Consider the following 18,364-nt stretch of genomic DNA (forward strand, 5'->3'; position numbering starts at 1 on the left):
CCTTCACTTGTCCCTTCGGTACTTTCGCCTTTCGCAGAATGTCATTTGATTATACAATGCACTTGCTACTTTCCAGCAATGCATGATGAGCGTTTTCTCTTATATGTTAGATGATATGTGTGAAATTTTGATGGATGACTTTTCTATGTTTGGTAAGTCTTTTGATTTGTTTGAAAATTTTGACTGATATTCTGAAAAGATGGGAAGAAAAGAATTTGCTTTTGAATTAGGAAAAATGTCAATTTATGGTAAGTAGTGGTTTAGTACTTGATCATTTGGTTTCTAAGTGTGGTATAGAGGTTGACAGGATCAAGGTAGAGTTGATTTCCCAGTTACCTATCTCTAAGACAGTTAGGGATATCTGTTCTTTCCTTGGTCATGCTAGCTTCTATAGGCGTTTCATTCGGGGCTTTAGTAGTATTTCTAAACCACTGTGTACTTTATTGCAAAATGAGACTGAATTTTTGTGGACTGATGAATGTCGACAGGCTTTTGAAACACTGAAGAAACATTTGACTATTGCACCCATTATGCAACCTCCTCGGTGGGACTTGCCATTTGAAATCATGACTGATGTTAGTCATTTCGCTCTTGGTTCCGTTCTAGGTCAAAGAGTTGATAACAAGCCGTCTGTCATCTATTAAGTGAGTCGCACTTTGAATGATGCTCAAAAAAATTATACCACCATTGAGAAGGAATTGTTGACCATTGTGCTTGCTTTAGAAAAATTCCGTTCTTATGTCATTTGATCACCTGTCATTATTTTTACTGATCAATCTGCTTTGAAATATTTGTTGGCAAAGAAGGATGCTAAACCTAGGTTGATCAGATGGATTCTACTTCTGCAAGAATTTGACATCACCATTCAAGATAAAAAGAGAGTAGAAAATATTGTAGCTGACCATCTCTCTCGTTTGCAACTACCTGATGTGTTTGTATCTCTTTCTCCCTTAATGATGATATTCCTGATGAGCGTCTTTTTGCAGTGTCATGTGCTCCGTGGTTTGCTGATATTGTGAACTATCTTGTCACCGACTGAAAGGCAGAACATTGGTAAACTCAAGATAAGCGTAAGTTCCTTGTAGAGGTACGACATTATTATTTTGACAGCCCATATCTGCTTAAATACTGCTCTGATCAGTTGGTTCATAGATGTGTGCCTGATGATGAATTAACTTCTGTGATGCATTTTTGTCATTGTGGTGCGTATGGAGGCCACTTTGCTGCAAAGAAAACTGTTTCAAAAATTTTGTAAAGTGGACTCTATTGGCCTACTATGTTCAAAAATGTTTAGAATTTTTATAAAACTTGTGAGGCCTGTCAAAAACTAGGGAAATTCACAACCAAGAATGAAATGCCTATGTCTCCCATTTTGACTCTTGAAATCTTTGACTGTTGGGGAATTGACTTTATGGGACCTTTCCCAAACTCTTTTGGGAATTCTTATATTCTAATTGCTGTGGATCACATTTCAAAATGGGTGGAAGCTATACCTTGTAGGACAAATGACCACAGGGTTGTCATCCGGTTTCTCAAGGAGTTATTTGCACATTTTAGCATGCCCAAAGCGATCATTAGTGATGGCGGGTTGAACTTTTGTAACAAAATATTTGAAAAACTAATGCAAAAATATGGAGTTACCCATAAGGTCTCTGCTTCATACCACTCTCAAACTAACGGTCAAGTCGAGCTAGCCAATAGAGAGATCAAGATCATACTTAAGAAAACAGTTCGTCCTAATCGAAAAGACTGGTCTAAAAAATTGGTTGATGCACTCTGGGCTTACCGAACTGCTTTCAAGACAAACTCAGGAATGTCTCCCTACAGGTTAGTTTACGATAAAGCATGTCATTTACCTGTTGAGATTCAACATCGTGCATGATGGGCTATTAAACAAATTAACTTTTCACTTGATGATGCCAAAGGTTTGAGAAAGTTGCAGATATGTGAGCTTGAAGAATCCAGTGGGGAAGCTTATGATAATGCTCGCTTAGCGAAGGAACGAATGAAGCTGCTGCATGACAGGAAAATCAAGGATAAACACCTTTTCCCGAATCAGCAAGTTCTTCTCTACGACTCCATATTACATCTGTTCCCTAGGAAGTTGAAGTCCCGATGGGGTGGCCTGTACATCGTTAAACACGTTCATCCTCACAGCGCAGTAAACATTGTGGATCCAAAGAATGGTAACAGCTTCCCGGTCAATGGACAACAGCTCAAGCCTTTCATGACTCCTTTTGATCCAAATGAAGAGGTCTTGCTTCTACAAGACCCTAGGGAAGTTTTCTGACTTCTCTCTCCTATTACTTTTCTTTTTACTTTTACTTTATTTGTTTCTTTATTTGCATTTTTCTTTTCTTTTTCTGTTGCATTAGTTGGTAGTGATTTTCTGAGTGTTTTTAGCTTGTTTCCCCCGTGCACAGTTTTTTTATTTCCCCTATGCTTTCACATTGAGGACAATGTTCCACTTTAGTTTCGGGGGGGGGGGGGGGTGAAAATTTGCATGTGACACTGTGCGCTTCTACTTGCTCAGTTTTTATTAGTAAAAAAAAAAGTCATGATTAACACTGACTCATACCTTTCACATACTTGCATCTAACCTAAGAGTTACACACTCGATTTATGTGTAGTTTCTCTTTATATGACTTTATAACTCCATGAAGGTTGACTGGTAGTTCATTCTTGTTAATCTGAATATATAAACTCTTGTATTTACATGGTATCTCATGAGGCTGAATATCCACATTCAAGTGATTCGTAGCACTTAGGGTTCCTTCTGAACACTGAGAGAACACCCGTGGCGACTATGACACCTTGTGAGGTATTCTTGAGCTATTTATTGTTCTTTTGAGTGTTAACATCAAATCAGAGTTCATGAAACTCAGTTCTCTTTTCTTCTGGACAATTCTTTGTACACTAGTCTCTGTTTTTTACTTGCTAGCCTAGAGGTGACATCTAGTGCGGAGAAAGAAATCTAGGTCTTGTAGTCTACTCAAGATGTGAAGGTTGATCCACCCCTAGAGATAGACGTAGTTCATAGACTACTGTTTGAGCTCAATTCACATGGGTGTTATGAAAACAATAAAATAAGTGTAATGATTGTCTTAATTGATCATGACAAGAAAGAAATTGAAAAATGAGCAGAAGAAAAAGGAAAAAAAAAAAGAAATAGAAATGCTCGAGAATGGGGTGAAAGATTAATACTTGCTTCACACAACTACAACAAAAAGTCAGGGACATGACACATATTCTCCACATATGAAGACTCTTCAATTGCCTAATGCTTTAGATGTATTCACACCTGGTTTGTGAATAAGTTGATCAAGGGTGGTCTTAGTTGAATATGGCGAGTAGGTGAGAAGATGTTAGAGTGAAGGACCCAACACCTCACAAATAGGCTAGATCCTTTTCAAACTAGTCCACACGGCCTAGCATCCTAACACCAGAAGACCACACAGCCTGCCTCCCTTCTTCTCTCTCTCTCTCTCTCTCTCTCTCATTATTCTTTAATACTTGTTCAAGTTATTATTAATGATAATTTCAGTTTTTTTTATTTAAAGTATTTCTTTGGAATTTAAATTGTTATTGGGTTGTATTTATTTTTAATTCCAATTTATTCAAAATCTTAGTTATTATTTGTTTTAGTTTTTATTTTCCATTGAAGTTGTTAAGGTGCTAAGTTTATTTGTTTTGATTGGGTTATATTTATTTGTCTTTTTTATTTTATTTTATTCAAAGTCATTGTTGGAATTTCAATTTGATTGAGTTATTTTGAATTATTGAGTTTAGATTGTCTTTTTTTAAAAGTCTCCTTTTGAATCTTAAATATTCGTTTGGGTTATTATTTATTATAAAAAAAATCAGTTTGTTCCTCTTATTTGGAGTCTTTATTAGAATTTAAATCGTTCTTAGGTGCTTTTATTATTAAAGTTGGTGGTTCTATCTTATTAGGATTTAATCTTGTTTAGGCTTGTGTTTAAAGTTGGAATTTTTTTTCAGTTGGATGATTGCAGGGTTTACTTACTTCGTTATTCTGGTATTAAATCTGGCGTTCATTTAGTTATCTTCTTGCATGTTTAATTTTTAGTTTGGGTTTAAGTTTCATTGCAAAAATCTCAAAAATTCCAAGAAACCGAATCTGAACTGTGTTCAGTAAAATTTTCTGTTCTTGTTTTCTTTTGAGTTTACACAAAGTTTGGAATTAAACTGCATTCCCTGAGGAGACGATCTGGCCCTTGGGCTAATTATTACACAACTGAACTCCTATACTTGGGATAGCTTCCAAGCTGCTCATTTTCAGAGTGAGTCAGAAACAATAGTGGACATGCCACCGAAAAAACTAAATAACACTGCCGCAACCCTACAAAATCAACATATGAACACTGCCACAGCTCCAAGACACTCACTAATGGCCTTTATTGATACTGAACAACAACTAATGGATTGCCACGAGTGCGTGGTGAAAAAATTTGGATCTTTGAACAGCTTGATATTATAGTCTATGGAATAAATCAAGATATGCTGGAGTAAATTGCCAAAAACTGGCCAAAAAGGTGTCTCATGTGCCAGCATTTGGCATCAGGACTGCCAGAAATCAGCCAGCATGTGGGGTGGTTTCCAGCAATGGGATTTCACCGAGTTACATATCGGAGGTATCTGCTGCTAACTACGTGGTTCTTTTTTGTGCAATATGGAAGGGTTTTAATGGTTTTGAGAAGGGCAGCAAGTCAGAGATGGCCAGGGTTTACACATATTGCAGCTGACCCTGCTAATACAAGCTCATTTGCATAAGATGAATAGGTCTACAGTTAAACTTTGGTGGTGGTGGTGGTAGGGTTTAGGTTGGATCTTGCTTTGATACCACATTAAAATTTTAGGTAAAATGGAAGACCTAACAAGATGATAGGTCTCTCACTCTATTTATAACATATATCAAGTACATTCAAATGACCATAATACCATTACTAATTCTCACTTATTAACATAATACTACAACACTAATAATGCTAAACAATAACAACAAACCAAGCCTTCAGTCTCACTAGGTGGGGTTGACTACATAAATCCTTTCCCGCCAATTTATGTGATCACGGACAATTTTCTTCGACAAATTCAGGGCTGTTAAATTCTTACTATCCCATTCCAAGTTATTTTAGGTCTACCCCTACCCCTTCTACTATCTTTCACAATAACTCACTCTTCCTCACTGGCACACTATTTGGCCTACATTACATGTACCTAAACCATCTGAGTCGTCCTCCTTTATCTTATCTTCTATGGGAGCTACGCCTAACTTTCCGAGAATATCTTCATTCCTTAATTTATCTTTTAATGTTATACTACTCATCCATCTTAGCATCTCATCTCGACACTTTTACTTTTTGGATCTATTGTTTCATAGTCGCCATATAGCATGCTGATCTTAAAGCCATCCTTCAGAACTTACCTTTTTAATTCTAAGGGTATTCTACAATATCACATAGCATACTCAAAACATTTCTCCATTTTATCCAACCTACTTTAGCTCTATGCATTACATTTTTCAATTTCTCCTTCAACTTGATTAATAGATCCAAAGTATCAAAATCTACTAGTGCTATTAATTTCTTCATCAAGTTTAACCTTGTCTCCAATATTCCCCTACTATGATTGAAATTACATTTCATATATTCTGTCTTACTTCTAGTTATCCTGAAGCCTCTAGATCTTAAATTTCTATCCATAATTCTACCTTAAATTCTACTCCACCATTAGTTTCATCAATCAATATAGTATCTACAAACAATATACACCATGGAACCTTATTTTGGATACTCCTAATAAGTTCATCCCCCACTAAAGCGAAAAAGATAAGGGCTTAAAGCATATAATTGATGCACACCTATTGTGATTGAAAATTCCCTAGTTTCCCCATCAGTAGTCCTAGTGCTAGTAATTACTCCATCATACTTATCCTTAATGACAATAGAATACCTATTAAATATATATATATATTCCCTAAAACCCACCATAGGACTTCCTTGAGTACCCTATCATACACTTTCTTTAAGTCAATAAATACCATATGCATCCCTCTTCTTTTTCCTAAACTTTTTCACCAATCTTCTTAAAAGATATATAGCTTATGTAGTAGATCTCCAAGGCATAAAACCAAATGGATTTTTTAACACCTTCGTTTCTAACCTTAATCTTTGTTCAAGTACCCTTTCCCACAATTTCATTGCATGACCCATAAGTTTAATTCCACGATTGTTATTACAATTTTGAATATCTCCTCTATTTTTGTATATAGGCATTTAAGTGTTTTTCCTCCATTTTTCTAGCATTTTCTTAGTTTTATAATTGTGTTAAATAAACTAGTAAACCATATAATTTTGTTATCACCTAGGGGTTTCCAAACTTCAATTAGAATGTTATCAGGTCCAATAGCTTTTCCATTTTGCATCTTTTTTAATGCAAACTTAACTTCATAACTGTATTTTGCTAATAAATCTCATTTTTTTAGCCTTTTTCTCATTTGTCAATTCTATGTTTAAGCTTTCTACTTGGTTTTCATTAAATAGCTTAGTAAAGTAACTTCACCATCTTTCTTTTATGTCTTCTTCCTTAACCAAGATAGTATCATCCTCACTTTTTATACATTTTACATTACCTAAGTCTTTGCTCTTTCTTTTTCTAGCTCTAGTAAGTTTAAATATGTCTCTTTCCCCTTCTTTTGAATCTAAGTTAGCATATAAATTATTAAAGGACCTACATTAAGCTTCAATAACGACCTTTTTTTGCATCTTTCCTCACCTCTTTATACTTTTCAAAGTTTAATATTTCTATATTTTGTCATGCTTTATACCAAATTCTTTCTGTATTTATAGCTTTTTGGACATCTTGATCCAACCACCAACTTTCTTTGCTATGAAGAATCTTCTTCTTGATTCACTTAAAATCTCTTTTGCTATCTTTTTAATAGAGCTACCTATCCTAAATCTCTTTTTCTATTTTTTAATAATGCTAAATGACTAAAATAACCATTAACAATTATATTATTTCTTAAACTTTTAGTTTGATGTTTATTCAAACAAAAGATGTACACACACACAAACAGCTAAAACACATTATAAATACTGAATTTTAAGAAATATTTAATTCAATCACCATAAGACATGAAATGTTAAATAAAAAATTTTTTAAGTTTTAAAAAATACATATTTAGTAGGAGTTCCATATTATAATTGCTTTAGTTTTACCACGTATGACATCATGCTAATGTCATACTGACATGAACAAACATGGAGGCACTATCTAGATAAAACTGGTCGCAGAATTTCAGAAAAATTTAGAAAATAAACAAATAATTTTTCCCTCTAGAATTTTTTTTTCCCTGGCAATGCTCAAGATGAGAGTCACACTTACAGGAGTCCCCTTTACGACAGTAGATACATGAGCAGGCACAGTTCCTTCAATTTCTGGAACTGGGGCAAGTCGTGAAAGGCCAAAATCAGCAACTTTTGCAGTAAATTTTGAGTCCAATAATATATTGCTGGCCTTAATATCTCTGTGAAATATTGGAGGGTCTGCTTCAGTATGCAGGTAGAGGATACCCTTGGAGGAAGCCAGTGCAATTCTCAATCTCATTGTAAAACTTAGAGGCTCTTTAGACTTGGCTGGGACATCATACATTTGAACCACAAATTAGAGCTAAATAGATCAAACTAATAAATTAAACAAGTGTCATATCTTTCCTCAATAAAAAAGGAATCATATAAAAACTTGCATTAAGAATTTAAGATGCAGTGACGCATTGTAAAAGTCACCACAGAATGATACACAAAAGAAGGCTAATACATAAATCATTTAAAATAAATCAACTCAATATGAAGAATCAGATAAGTACCAGAAAGGTTATCCCTCAAAGTGCCATTTGACATGAACTCATAAATTAACATCTGCATGTACAAAAATAACGAACATGATGATATTAATTTCCCTGGTCCATAATGTCAATCCCTAATAAAAATAAAGAAATAGAGTTGTGACTTTGCCTAGAACTCCACTACATCTTGAAGCAAATTATTAGCCACAAAGAGCACAAACAAGAAACTATATTCACTTGAATTTATAACAATAACAACAACAAACCAAGCCTTAAGTCCCACAAGGTGGGGTCGACTAAGTGAATCCTTTTTTGCCAATTTACGCGACCTTGGACAATTTCATTCGACAAATTTAGGGCTACGAAATCCTTACTATCTTATTCCAAGTTATTTTAGGTCTACCGCTACCCTTCTACTTCCCATCACAGTAATTAACTCACTCTTCCTAGCAGGTGCACTATGTGGGCTACGTTGAAAGTGCCTAAACCATCTAAGTGGTCCCTCCCTTATCTTATCTTCTACAAGAGCTACGCCTAACTTACCGCAAATATGTTCATTTCTTAATTTATCTTTTAACATTATACCACTCATCCATCAAAGAATTCTCATCTCGACAACTTTTACTTTTTGGATATGTTGTTCCTTAGTCGCCCAACATTCTAGCATAGTTGGTCTTACATCCATCCTATAAAACTTTCCTATTAATTTTAAAGGCATTCTACGATCACAAAGGATACTTGAAGAACTTCTGCATTTTACCCAACCTACTTTAACTATATGCATAACACCCTCTTCATTTCTCTCTCATCTTGCATAACAGATCCAAGTTATCGAAATCTACTAGTGCTATTGATTTCTTCATCATCAAGTTTGACTTTATCTCCAATATTTGTTCCTACTATTACTAAAATTACATTTCATATATTATGTCTTATTTCTACTTATCCTAGACACTATTATCTGCAAACAACATACACTAGGGAACCTCAATTTGGATATCCTCAGTCAATTAATCCATGACTAAAGCAAAATGATAAGAGCTCAAAGAAGATCCTTGATGTACACCTACTGTGATTGAAAATTCTCTAGTCTCTCTACTTACAGTCCTAGCACTAGTCATTACTCCATCGTATATATCCTTAATGACATCAATATACCTACTACATACACTTTTTTTTTTTGCCCCCTAAAACCCACCATAGAACTTCCCCAAGTACCCTATCATATGCTTTCTCTAAGTCAATAAATACCACATGCAAGTCCCTCTTCTTTTCCCTAAACTTTTCCCTTAATCATCTCAAAAGATATATAGTCTTTGTAGTATATCTCCTAGACATAAAACCAAATTGATATTCTGAGACCTTCGTTTCTAAACTTAATTTTGTTCAACTACCCTTTCCCCCTTCCCACAATTTCATTGTATGACGCAAAAGTTTAATTCCACGATAGTTATCATAATTTTGAATATCTCCTTTATTTTTGTATATATGCATTGAAGTGTCCTCCATTCATCTAGCATTTTCTTAATTTTTACAATTATGTTAAATAAATTAGTTAATCATATAATTCCGTTATCACCTAAGCATTTCCAAACTTCAATTGGGATATTTTCCAGTCCAAAAGCGTTTCCATTGTTTCATCTTTTTTAGTGCAGACTTAACCTCGTTAACTCCAATCTTGCGAGTATATCTCATATTTTTAGTCTTTTCCTCATTTGTCATATCTAAGTTTAAGTCTTCCACTTGTTTTCATTAAATAGCTTACTAAAGTAACTTTGTCATCTTTCTTTCATGTCTTCTTCCTTAACCAAGACAATATCATCCTTACTTATTATACATTTTACATTATCCAAGTCCTTCCTCTTTCTTTATCTAACTTCAACAAGTTTAAATATATCATTTTCCCCTTATTTTGTATCTAATCTAACATACAAATTATTAAATGATCTGTGTGTTGCTTCACTAACGACCTTTTATTGCATCTTTTATTGCCTCTTTATACTTTTCAAGTTATCCATGTTTGTACATTTTTGCCATGTTTTTACCAAATTCATTTTGTTTTTACGGCTTTTTGGACGTCTTGATCTCACCGCCAACTTTCTTAGCTATTCAAGAATCTTCCTCTTGATTCACCTAAGATCTCTTTAGCAATATTTTTTTAATAGAGATAGCTATCCTACTTCAAAGAGTGTTCATGTCTGCACTATCCTCTACAATCCAATCACCATCTTTGATAATTTTATTTTTAAATTTTATTATATTTTCTCCCTTTAGATTCCACCACTTAGTTCTCTTACAATGGTTTATTTTATCCTTTCTCTTCCACTTTTTAACATTGGTAATTATTCACTAAAATTCACCTTGAGAGGAAAGAAATATGAATAAAAAATTGCTGCTATCCTAAAATTTAAGTAGTTCTATACTTATAATAACTAGTTTACGAGTGCTTGTACATCATCAAGAAAGAAACTTTGAAGCAACTCCAATATATCTATTATCTATTGAACCTCACATTCCTTATTTTTATGTCATATATAAGCAGCAACACAAATAAACACACACTCATCCAAGCCATAAATATTTCTCCAAGTCCTTTAGATTTGTTGTACCAGTTCCTTTGATTGTCAAATTGGTTCTCATAGATCTAAAATGTTCCAATTGATTATTAACCATGCCACGGATGGTTCTGATGATCTCATAAAACCTCCTTAAGAAAATTAAGTGAATTTTAATATCCAAACAGATGTAGATAAATAAATAGACATCATACATACATATATATATATGTAGAGAGAGAGAGAGAGAGAGAGAGAGAGAGAGAGAGAGAGAGCACCTGTTCACCTTCTTCATCACAATATCCAATCAATGACACTAGATTCCGATGATGTAACCTAGATAGTAATTCTATTTCTGTGAAGAATTCCTTTTCACCTTGTAATGATCCTTCTTGTGCCCGTTTTATGGCAACGACCGTTCCATCAGCTAGAATGCCTTTATAGACCTTTCCATACCCTCCTTGACCAATTTGATTGTTAAAATTGTTTGTTGCCAGCGCCATTTCTCCATATGTGAACTCTCTCACACCATCAATTTTTATCGAGAGCTTAGACACTGCAAAAGGAATAAAGGTGGATGAATAGAATAAAGAAGCCATCTGTACCTACGGATTTTTTAACTTCTCATGTCTACACAATAAATTTAAACAAGATCCATATTGGGCTTTGACTTATGATTAATGTGTCAACTTTAATCTACAAAGAATTGGCGGAGGCTTCTCAGTCCCATGTGGAATTACTTATACTGAACTTTGGCATATACATCAACTATTAGGATTTGATCCTAACCTGCCGCAAAATGATAAGCTAACTAGCTTATTGTAACCTTAAATCAGTAAAACCTACCCTATGCTGCATCCATTCCATGTAGGAAAATATGAGCCTTGATTAAATTCAAAATGAAGCTGATGCAGCAGTAGCTGGTGAAGGTATAAGGCCACCCTTAGTAATTAAAATTTTCACAAAAGGATATATTCTAGTTGAGAGGAAGGAAAACAAGAGGTGACAGTTGATGAATGTCTGCAATCTTTATGTAATTTTCTGTTTATATCAAGTGTTCTTTATATGGGTGCCAGGCACATTTCTGTAACTTCTGAATTTTGGGGTTTATTTTGGTCAAAATAGCTTCTAGGGTCATTTTAGTAATATTCAGAGGTGCTTTCGTGATGGGAACTATTTTTTATGGGTCTTGAGAAGGTATGTGGTTTTCAGAAGGGGTTCTGTAAAATGGGAGTTGGCTTCTCTTCAAAGCTTCATGGTTGGTATAACTAGGAGCTTCAGCCACTTCTCTAGGAAGTTTTGCTTTCTCCTTTGAAAAAATTTCTCAGCAGAGCACAGTAGCTCCTACTAGCGTTGTCAAGATTTGGAGGCTAGGGTTTTGAGTATTTGACCTTGTGGTACTTATCAGTCCCTCCACTACTGCAAAAGGTGTAAGAGGCTAGCAGAAAGACACTGTTACAGCTCTATTTCTAGCCTCAGAAAGTGCCAAAAATAGAGGTTGATTTAGCCTCAAACCCAGTGTGGATTTGACGTTTTTGCACCTTTAACCTAAAATCTTGATATTTCTTGATTGTTTTCTCAATTCTCATTGAAGTGTCTATTAGATTACAATTTCACATAAAAGCTAAAGCTGTTAGGCTGTGGACCAACCATGTATATCAGCCTTAACACTCCCTCACACATGCAGCCCAGTTGCATGCAGAGGGATAAATGGACGATAAGTAACACACCTTTTACAAGGACTAAGATAATTTTTAACAACCAAACAGTAAATTCTGGCGATAAGACTAGACCCCGGACCTAGAGACAATCACGGCTCTCATACCATGTTAGACTACCACTTTACCTAAAAACTTAAGCTGTTTGGTTGTGGAACAACAATGTATATCAAGCCTTAACGATATCATCTTGTTCTGGGTAATTGCCTTATTTGCTGGGTTGAAATTCACACAGTAATATTTTTTTATTGTTAAACTTGATATACAAGCCTGGAAATTGCCTTATTTGCTGGATTGAAATTCACAGAGTAATATTTTTTATTGTTAAACTTGATATACATTGCTGGCCCACAACCTAACAGCTTAATCTTTTAGATGAAGTGGTAATCTGAGATGGTATCAGAGCCAGTTGCTAGGAGACCTTGGGTTCTAGTCTTTTCGCCCGCATTTATTGTGTAGAGTTTAAAAACTATTGTACTCCCAGTAAAGTGTGTTATTTATCATTTGTTTATCCCTCCACGTGCTATAGGGCTGCATATGCAGGGGAATGTAAAAGGCTGATGTACACTGTTGGCCCACAACCAAACAGCTGCAATCTAACATCTAACATTTTGAGGATTCAGTAGTTAATTAAGGTCGTTAATATCATTCTTTATTTATGAAATTTTCTCCTATTGCTACACCTATTTGCATCACATCTATAGGAAGGTAGTTCTACCATTCTACTTGATGTAGGGAATCATCTTCTTTATTACCCCACGTACACTTTTAGGAGCCATCGTTATTACCATAATCACACTTTTCAACATGTTATACTTTTCAGCTGTCCAAGATTCTAATTCAAATGACATAGCTTGCCTTTGAACTTCTGTTTTATCTTTTGCAAGCACTACACCTATTGACTATGGATGTGCTAATTTACTATTTTAACATTTAGAGCTACATTGTTCATCCTTAATAAGACTCATTTTAAATTATATATATATTGTATATGTTACAGATGTCTTTTCCAATTGGCTAACATTATAATTTATATTAAAAAACTAGTAATATGGCCACTCCTATAAAAATTTCCTTCAATTTTGTACTTCATGATCATATAGCATGAGACGCAGTCTACTTCAACCAACCTACTTTTACTCTATGCAGGCACAATATCTTCTATTGCTTCTCTAGATTGGTCCAAGATAACGAAATTTACTAATTTAGAAGATGCCTATCATAATGCGTTGCAGTTTTATTTTTGCTTTTCTTTTGATAGAAAAGGAACTCTATTAAAATGCAGAAGAAAAGAAAAAATACACAAAAAAAAAAGTCCTCTTACAAAAAGAGAATAGGAAATAAAACTACATTTCAATAAATCTGATGATATCTTGAAAACAGCACCCTTTGAAACTACATAAAGTTTTGCAGCTAAGAAAGATCTGATAGGACTTCCATGTAGAGGAAAATCACTTCCTAGGCTAGAGTGGTCAATCAGCCTATGTTTGTGCCCTTTAATAGGATAGGAGGGGTTTCATAGACTTAGCTCATTCCCATTGCATCTAGGAACTCTTACTACCGCACTCCTACATTAGGAAAAGTGCCAACCAGCATCCTTCCATGCCAAGAGATAAGAGGCCAACTCATGTCATGTATTGGCCAGTTAATCCATCAATTGAGCATCACCACTATCAAGCTAATGGACACAATAAAACGCAGCCCTTGGCGCATGAGATTGCTGTACCTCTTAAGTCATGTTAAATTTAAAGTAATATCATAAATTGCATGGTTGTTGCATTTCCTTTCCTGCGTTGAATGAAAATTTTCCTAAGCATACTATGCATTAACTGAGTTTAAGTTAATAGAAATTGAGCTTTATTTAATTATTAGTAGTAGGAAGGGCTTAGAGCAATCTTACCTAGAACAGGAATGTTTTCGTTTGTGGAATGGGATCACAGTGCAGCAGATGCTCTAAAATGTGGAAGCTTTGGGCTTTTGCGGGTATACTTGAATGATATATTGGTGAAAAACTGTAGAGACATTCATGCATTTTGTGTTGTGAATTGGAGGTGGTGGGCCACAGCAAGAAATTAACATCTATTAATTTGTGGAAATAAAATAGGTGCCTAGCACCTTACACTCAGAAAGACAATGAGACACTCACACCAAACAAAAAACATCCTTACACACTCTAATATACCACACAATTACAAGATGGCACCTAGTGCTCTTAGCTCTCTCACTTACACAACACTTTCTTGCTGCCCACACACAGCACACACAACTTCTTTCTTGTACACACATCACACATGGTTCTTCTGCTGCTTGTCCAATATGGATCCTTGAACTCCTTATATAGGTGTTGAAAGTTGGCGCCAACTAACTAGAAATTTCTGCTAAGGTGCAGCTGCTTCAAGTTTCTAGAAAAGGGGGAATTCTATAAAGATTCAAAGAGATATTGGATAAAGAACTTTCTAGAAGAGGGAAGAAAAAATTTCCTGGAAAGAGGGGGTGAAATTTCCAGGGAGGGAGGGCATAACACTCTAAAAAGTGTGTGTGTGAGAGAGAGAGAGAGAGAGAGAGAACTTTTTGGAGGAATAAGCTTCTGGAGAGAGAGTGCTCTCTAAACACTCCATCTCAATAACTACTCTCTCCCAGTGTCATTCTAGAAGTCATACCAAGTTGCATTCTAAATCCTTCGAACTTGACATGATTGAGTCCTTTGGTGAGGAGGTCCGCAACTTCAGTCTTGATGTACTTCATCTTAATCTCTCCTTGCAATACCTTCTCTCTGATGAAGTGATAATGCACCTTCCTGTGTTTAGTTCTTGCATGGAGTACAGGGCCTCTGCCAAGTGTGTTGCTGATTGATTATCCTAGTATAGTTGTAGTGAATAATCAACTAGTTGGTGAATATCCTCTATAAGCTGCATTAACCATGTACTTTCTTGTGTTGGCATTGCTGCCATCTTGTACTCTGCTTCTGCAGTTGATAGTGACTTTTACAACAATAACAACAAAAACAAGCCTTATATCCCACTAGGTGGGGTTGTCTACATAATCATTTTCCGCCAATTCATCCAATTGAGAGCATTTTCCACTATTAGATTAAGGGTTATTAAATCCTTCCTCATTACCTCTTTCTAGGTTATTTTAGACCTATCCTTGCTCCTGTTCACAGGTGCTCTACTAGGTTTGCGTTTCAAATGCCCAAACCATCTAAGCTAGCCCCCCCCTCCTCCCCACCCCCCCCCCCCCCCTGGCGGCAAAAAAAAAAAAAAAAATTGTTTTCAACCGGTATTATGCCTAAATTATTGCACATATGTTTGTTGTTTACTTTATCTTTTAATGTTAAACCACTTATACACCTTAACACTCGCATTTCAGCAACTTTACTCTTTCTACATGTTATTTCTTAGTTGCCCAACATTCTGAACCATAAGGCATAGCTGGCCTTACAGTCGTCTTATAAAAACTTTTCTTTTAATTTTAAGGGTATTCTATGATCACACAACACACCTGACACACTCCTCCATTTTACCCAACTTGTTTTAATTATATGTACTACATCTTCTTCAATTTCCCCTTCAGCTTGCATAATAGATCCAAGATATCTAAATCTATGAATGCTATTAATCTCTTGATTATCAAGTTTAATCTTCTCTCAATTGCTGCTCCTTACATTACTAAAATTACATTTCATATATTCTGTCTTATTCCTACTTATCCTAAAAAGGGCTGGTTTTCAATAAAAAAAAACATCCATACTGATATAATTTTTTCTGGTCAGAGGGTTAAAACATTTGTACCCTTTTTTATTAGGACCATATCCAAGGAAAACACATTTTTCTACCCTAAAATCAAGCTTGGATCGAAGATTGGTAGGTGTATGAACAAAAACAGTGCATCCAAACACTTTTAGTGGGAGGTCTGATGTTATCTGACATGTAGGAAACAATTTTTTTAGGCAATCTAAGGGAGTGATGTATTTTAGCACTCAAGTGGGCATCCTATTAATGAGATAACATGCAGTTAAAATAACATTACCCCATAGATATTTAGGAACTTGCATTGAAAACATTAGGGCCTGTGCAACCTCTAACAAATGGCGATTTTTTCTCTCAACAATGCCATTTTGTTGTGGGCTGTCACAACAAGTAGATTGATGTTGAATACCCTATGTTGAAAGAAATGTTCCTAAACATTCATTAAAATATTCAGTACCATTATCAGTTCTAAGGATACTGATTTTCATTTGGAACTGGGTTTCAACCATATTATAAAAATCTTGAAAAAAAATTCCAACCTTAGATTTGTCACTCAATAAGTACACCCAACACAAACGTGTATGATCATCAATAAACGTAACAAACCATTTCTAACCAGAAGTAGTAGTGATTTTCGAGGGACCCCAAACATTTCTATGAATTAAAGAAAAAGGTTTGGAAGAATGATAAGCTTTTGATTGATAGGTGCTTCGGTGACTTTTGGATATGTGGCAAACATCACAACGAAGAGAATTGCAATCCAGTTTTTTTAAATAAGCTAGGAAACAAATGTCTTAAATTGTGAAAACTAGGATGTCCTAGTCTAAGATGCAAAATAATTATTTGTTCACGTACAGAAACAGAACTAGTACTACTACTCAAATCCTGAGCTAGTTTATTGTTGAATAAAGTCTCGTTGAAGTAGTAGAGTCCATCAATCCTCCTCCCTGAGAGTTGGTCCAGAAATTCACAATGGGAATCAAACAAAATGACACAACAATTAGAATCCCGTGACAGTTTACTAACAGACAGCAAGTTACAAGCACGTTTAGGAATGTGAGGGATAGATTTGAGTTCTATTTTTTCAGAGATTTGGGCAAAACCTGTTCCTGCAATGGATGAAAAACTTCCATCTGCAATTCTAATCTTTTTATTACCAGAACAAAGAGAATAAGACTGAAACAATTGTGAGGTGCTAGTCATGTGATCAGATGCACCAAAATCAATAATCCATGGTGCAAGATTTAAGAAACAAGGGTAAGCACTAGAATTATCACCTGTTTGGGCCAATGAACCAATAGGAAGACCAGAGGTAGAAGTAGATTTCAGCAGTTGAAGAAGATGATCCACCTGCTCAGCACTTGGAAAATTAGCTTCATTGGCTTTAGGGACTACATGATTGCTACCAGAGGATCCAGATTTGTTGCTCTTCCAGTTTGCTGCCTTTCCATGGAGTTTCCAGCAATTTTCTCCAGTGTGATGTGGCTTATTGCAATAGTCACACCATAGTCGAGGCTTATCTTCCAACCTCCTTTGATTAGAGTAAGGCTGTTGTGCAGAAATATTGGCAGTAGCCAAATCTGTGTTACCAACAGCATGAGGAGCAGGATTATTGGCAGCAAGTAGAGCAGAATTTTCCACGGTCTCATCCTCTTTTTTCTTCATCATAACACTCCTTCGACAATCTTCTCGTTGTACTTCAGAAAATACTTCCCCGAGTGGGGGTAGAGGCTGTCTCCCTAGGATTCTTCCCCTTATGTCATCAAACTCATCATTAAGTCCAGCCAAGAATTTAAAATTTCTTGCATTCTCCACCATCTTCTTATTGTGATTGCAATCAACAAGATTTTTCCATCCATAATCATTGAATAAATTCAGATCTTGCCATAGGTCCTTAAGAACATTGAAATACCGTGTTGCACTGTCGTCTCCTTGATAAGTATTGCTGATCTTTTGCTGCAATTCATAAATTTGAGAGTAATTCCCAAGGTCAGAGTACATCTAACTCACATTGTCCCAGAGTTTCTTTGCAGTAGAATAGCACATGTAATTAGCACTAATCTCTTCATCCATAGCATTCACAAGCCATGCCATCACCATGGAATTTTCAGCATCCGATATAGCATAAGATGGGTCTATCTTCTCGGGCTCCTTAGCTTCACCAATCAAGTATCTTATCTTCCCTCTTCCATGAATATACATCCTGAAAAATTGTGACCACTGCAAGAAGTTGGTCACACATAGAAAGTTGACTAAATAGATTTTTATTCGACATATGACCCAAACGACGATGCCAAAGTTGGGAAGTGGATGTGGATGTAGCCACTTGACAACAAGAATTCTTGGTGTTGGTGAAGTGGTATAAGCCGTCCCACTCAGTTCCCATTCCAATCATCTTCATCAAGCGTAAGTCTTGAATAAAACAAAAATCAGAAGAAAAAATAATGAGAAAATGATAGATTTTGCATAATTAAG

At 35.4% G+C, this 18,364-nt stretch overlaps 1 protein-coding gene across 5 annotated transcripts in view; it reads right to left on the reverse strand.

Moving 5' to 3' along the window:
* Window positions 1–18,364, reverse strand: part of LOC131149006 (probable LRR receptor-like serine/threonine-protein kinase At1g06840) — a 120,343-nt gene that overhangs the window by 17,295 nt on the left and 84,684 nt on the right. For all 5 annotated transcript variants that reach the window (XM_058099030.1, XM_058099031.1, XM_058099032.1 and 2 more), the window contains 3 exons: window positions 10,701–10,978; window positions 7,889–7,940; window positions 7,408–7,658 (listed from right to left, as the gene is read on the reverse strand). In XM_058099030.1, the coding sequence (XP_057955013.1) occupies window positions 7,408–7,658; window positions 7,889–7,940; window positions 10,701–10,978 (581 nt within the window). The remainder of the gene's footprint in view (window positions 1–7,407; window positions 7,659–7,888; window positions 7,941–10,700; window positions 10,979–18,364) is intronic.

This window comes from Malania oleifera, chromosome 2 (genome assembly GCF_029873635.1).
Source record: "Malania oleifera isolate guangnan ecotype guangnan chromosome 2, ASM2987363v1, whole genome shotgun sequence".
Taxonomy (NCBI): domain Eukaryota; kingdom Viridiplantae; phylum Streptophyta; class Magnoliopsida; order Santalales; family Ximeniaceae; genus Malania; species Malania oleifera.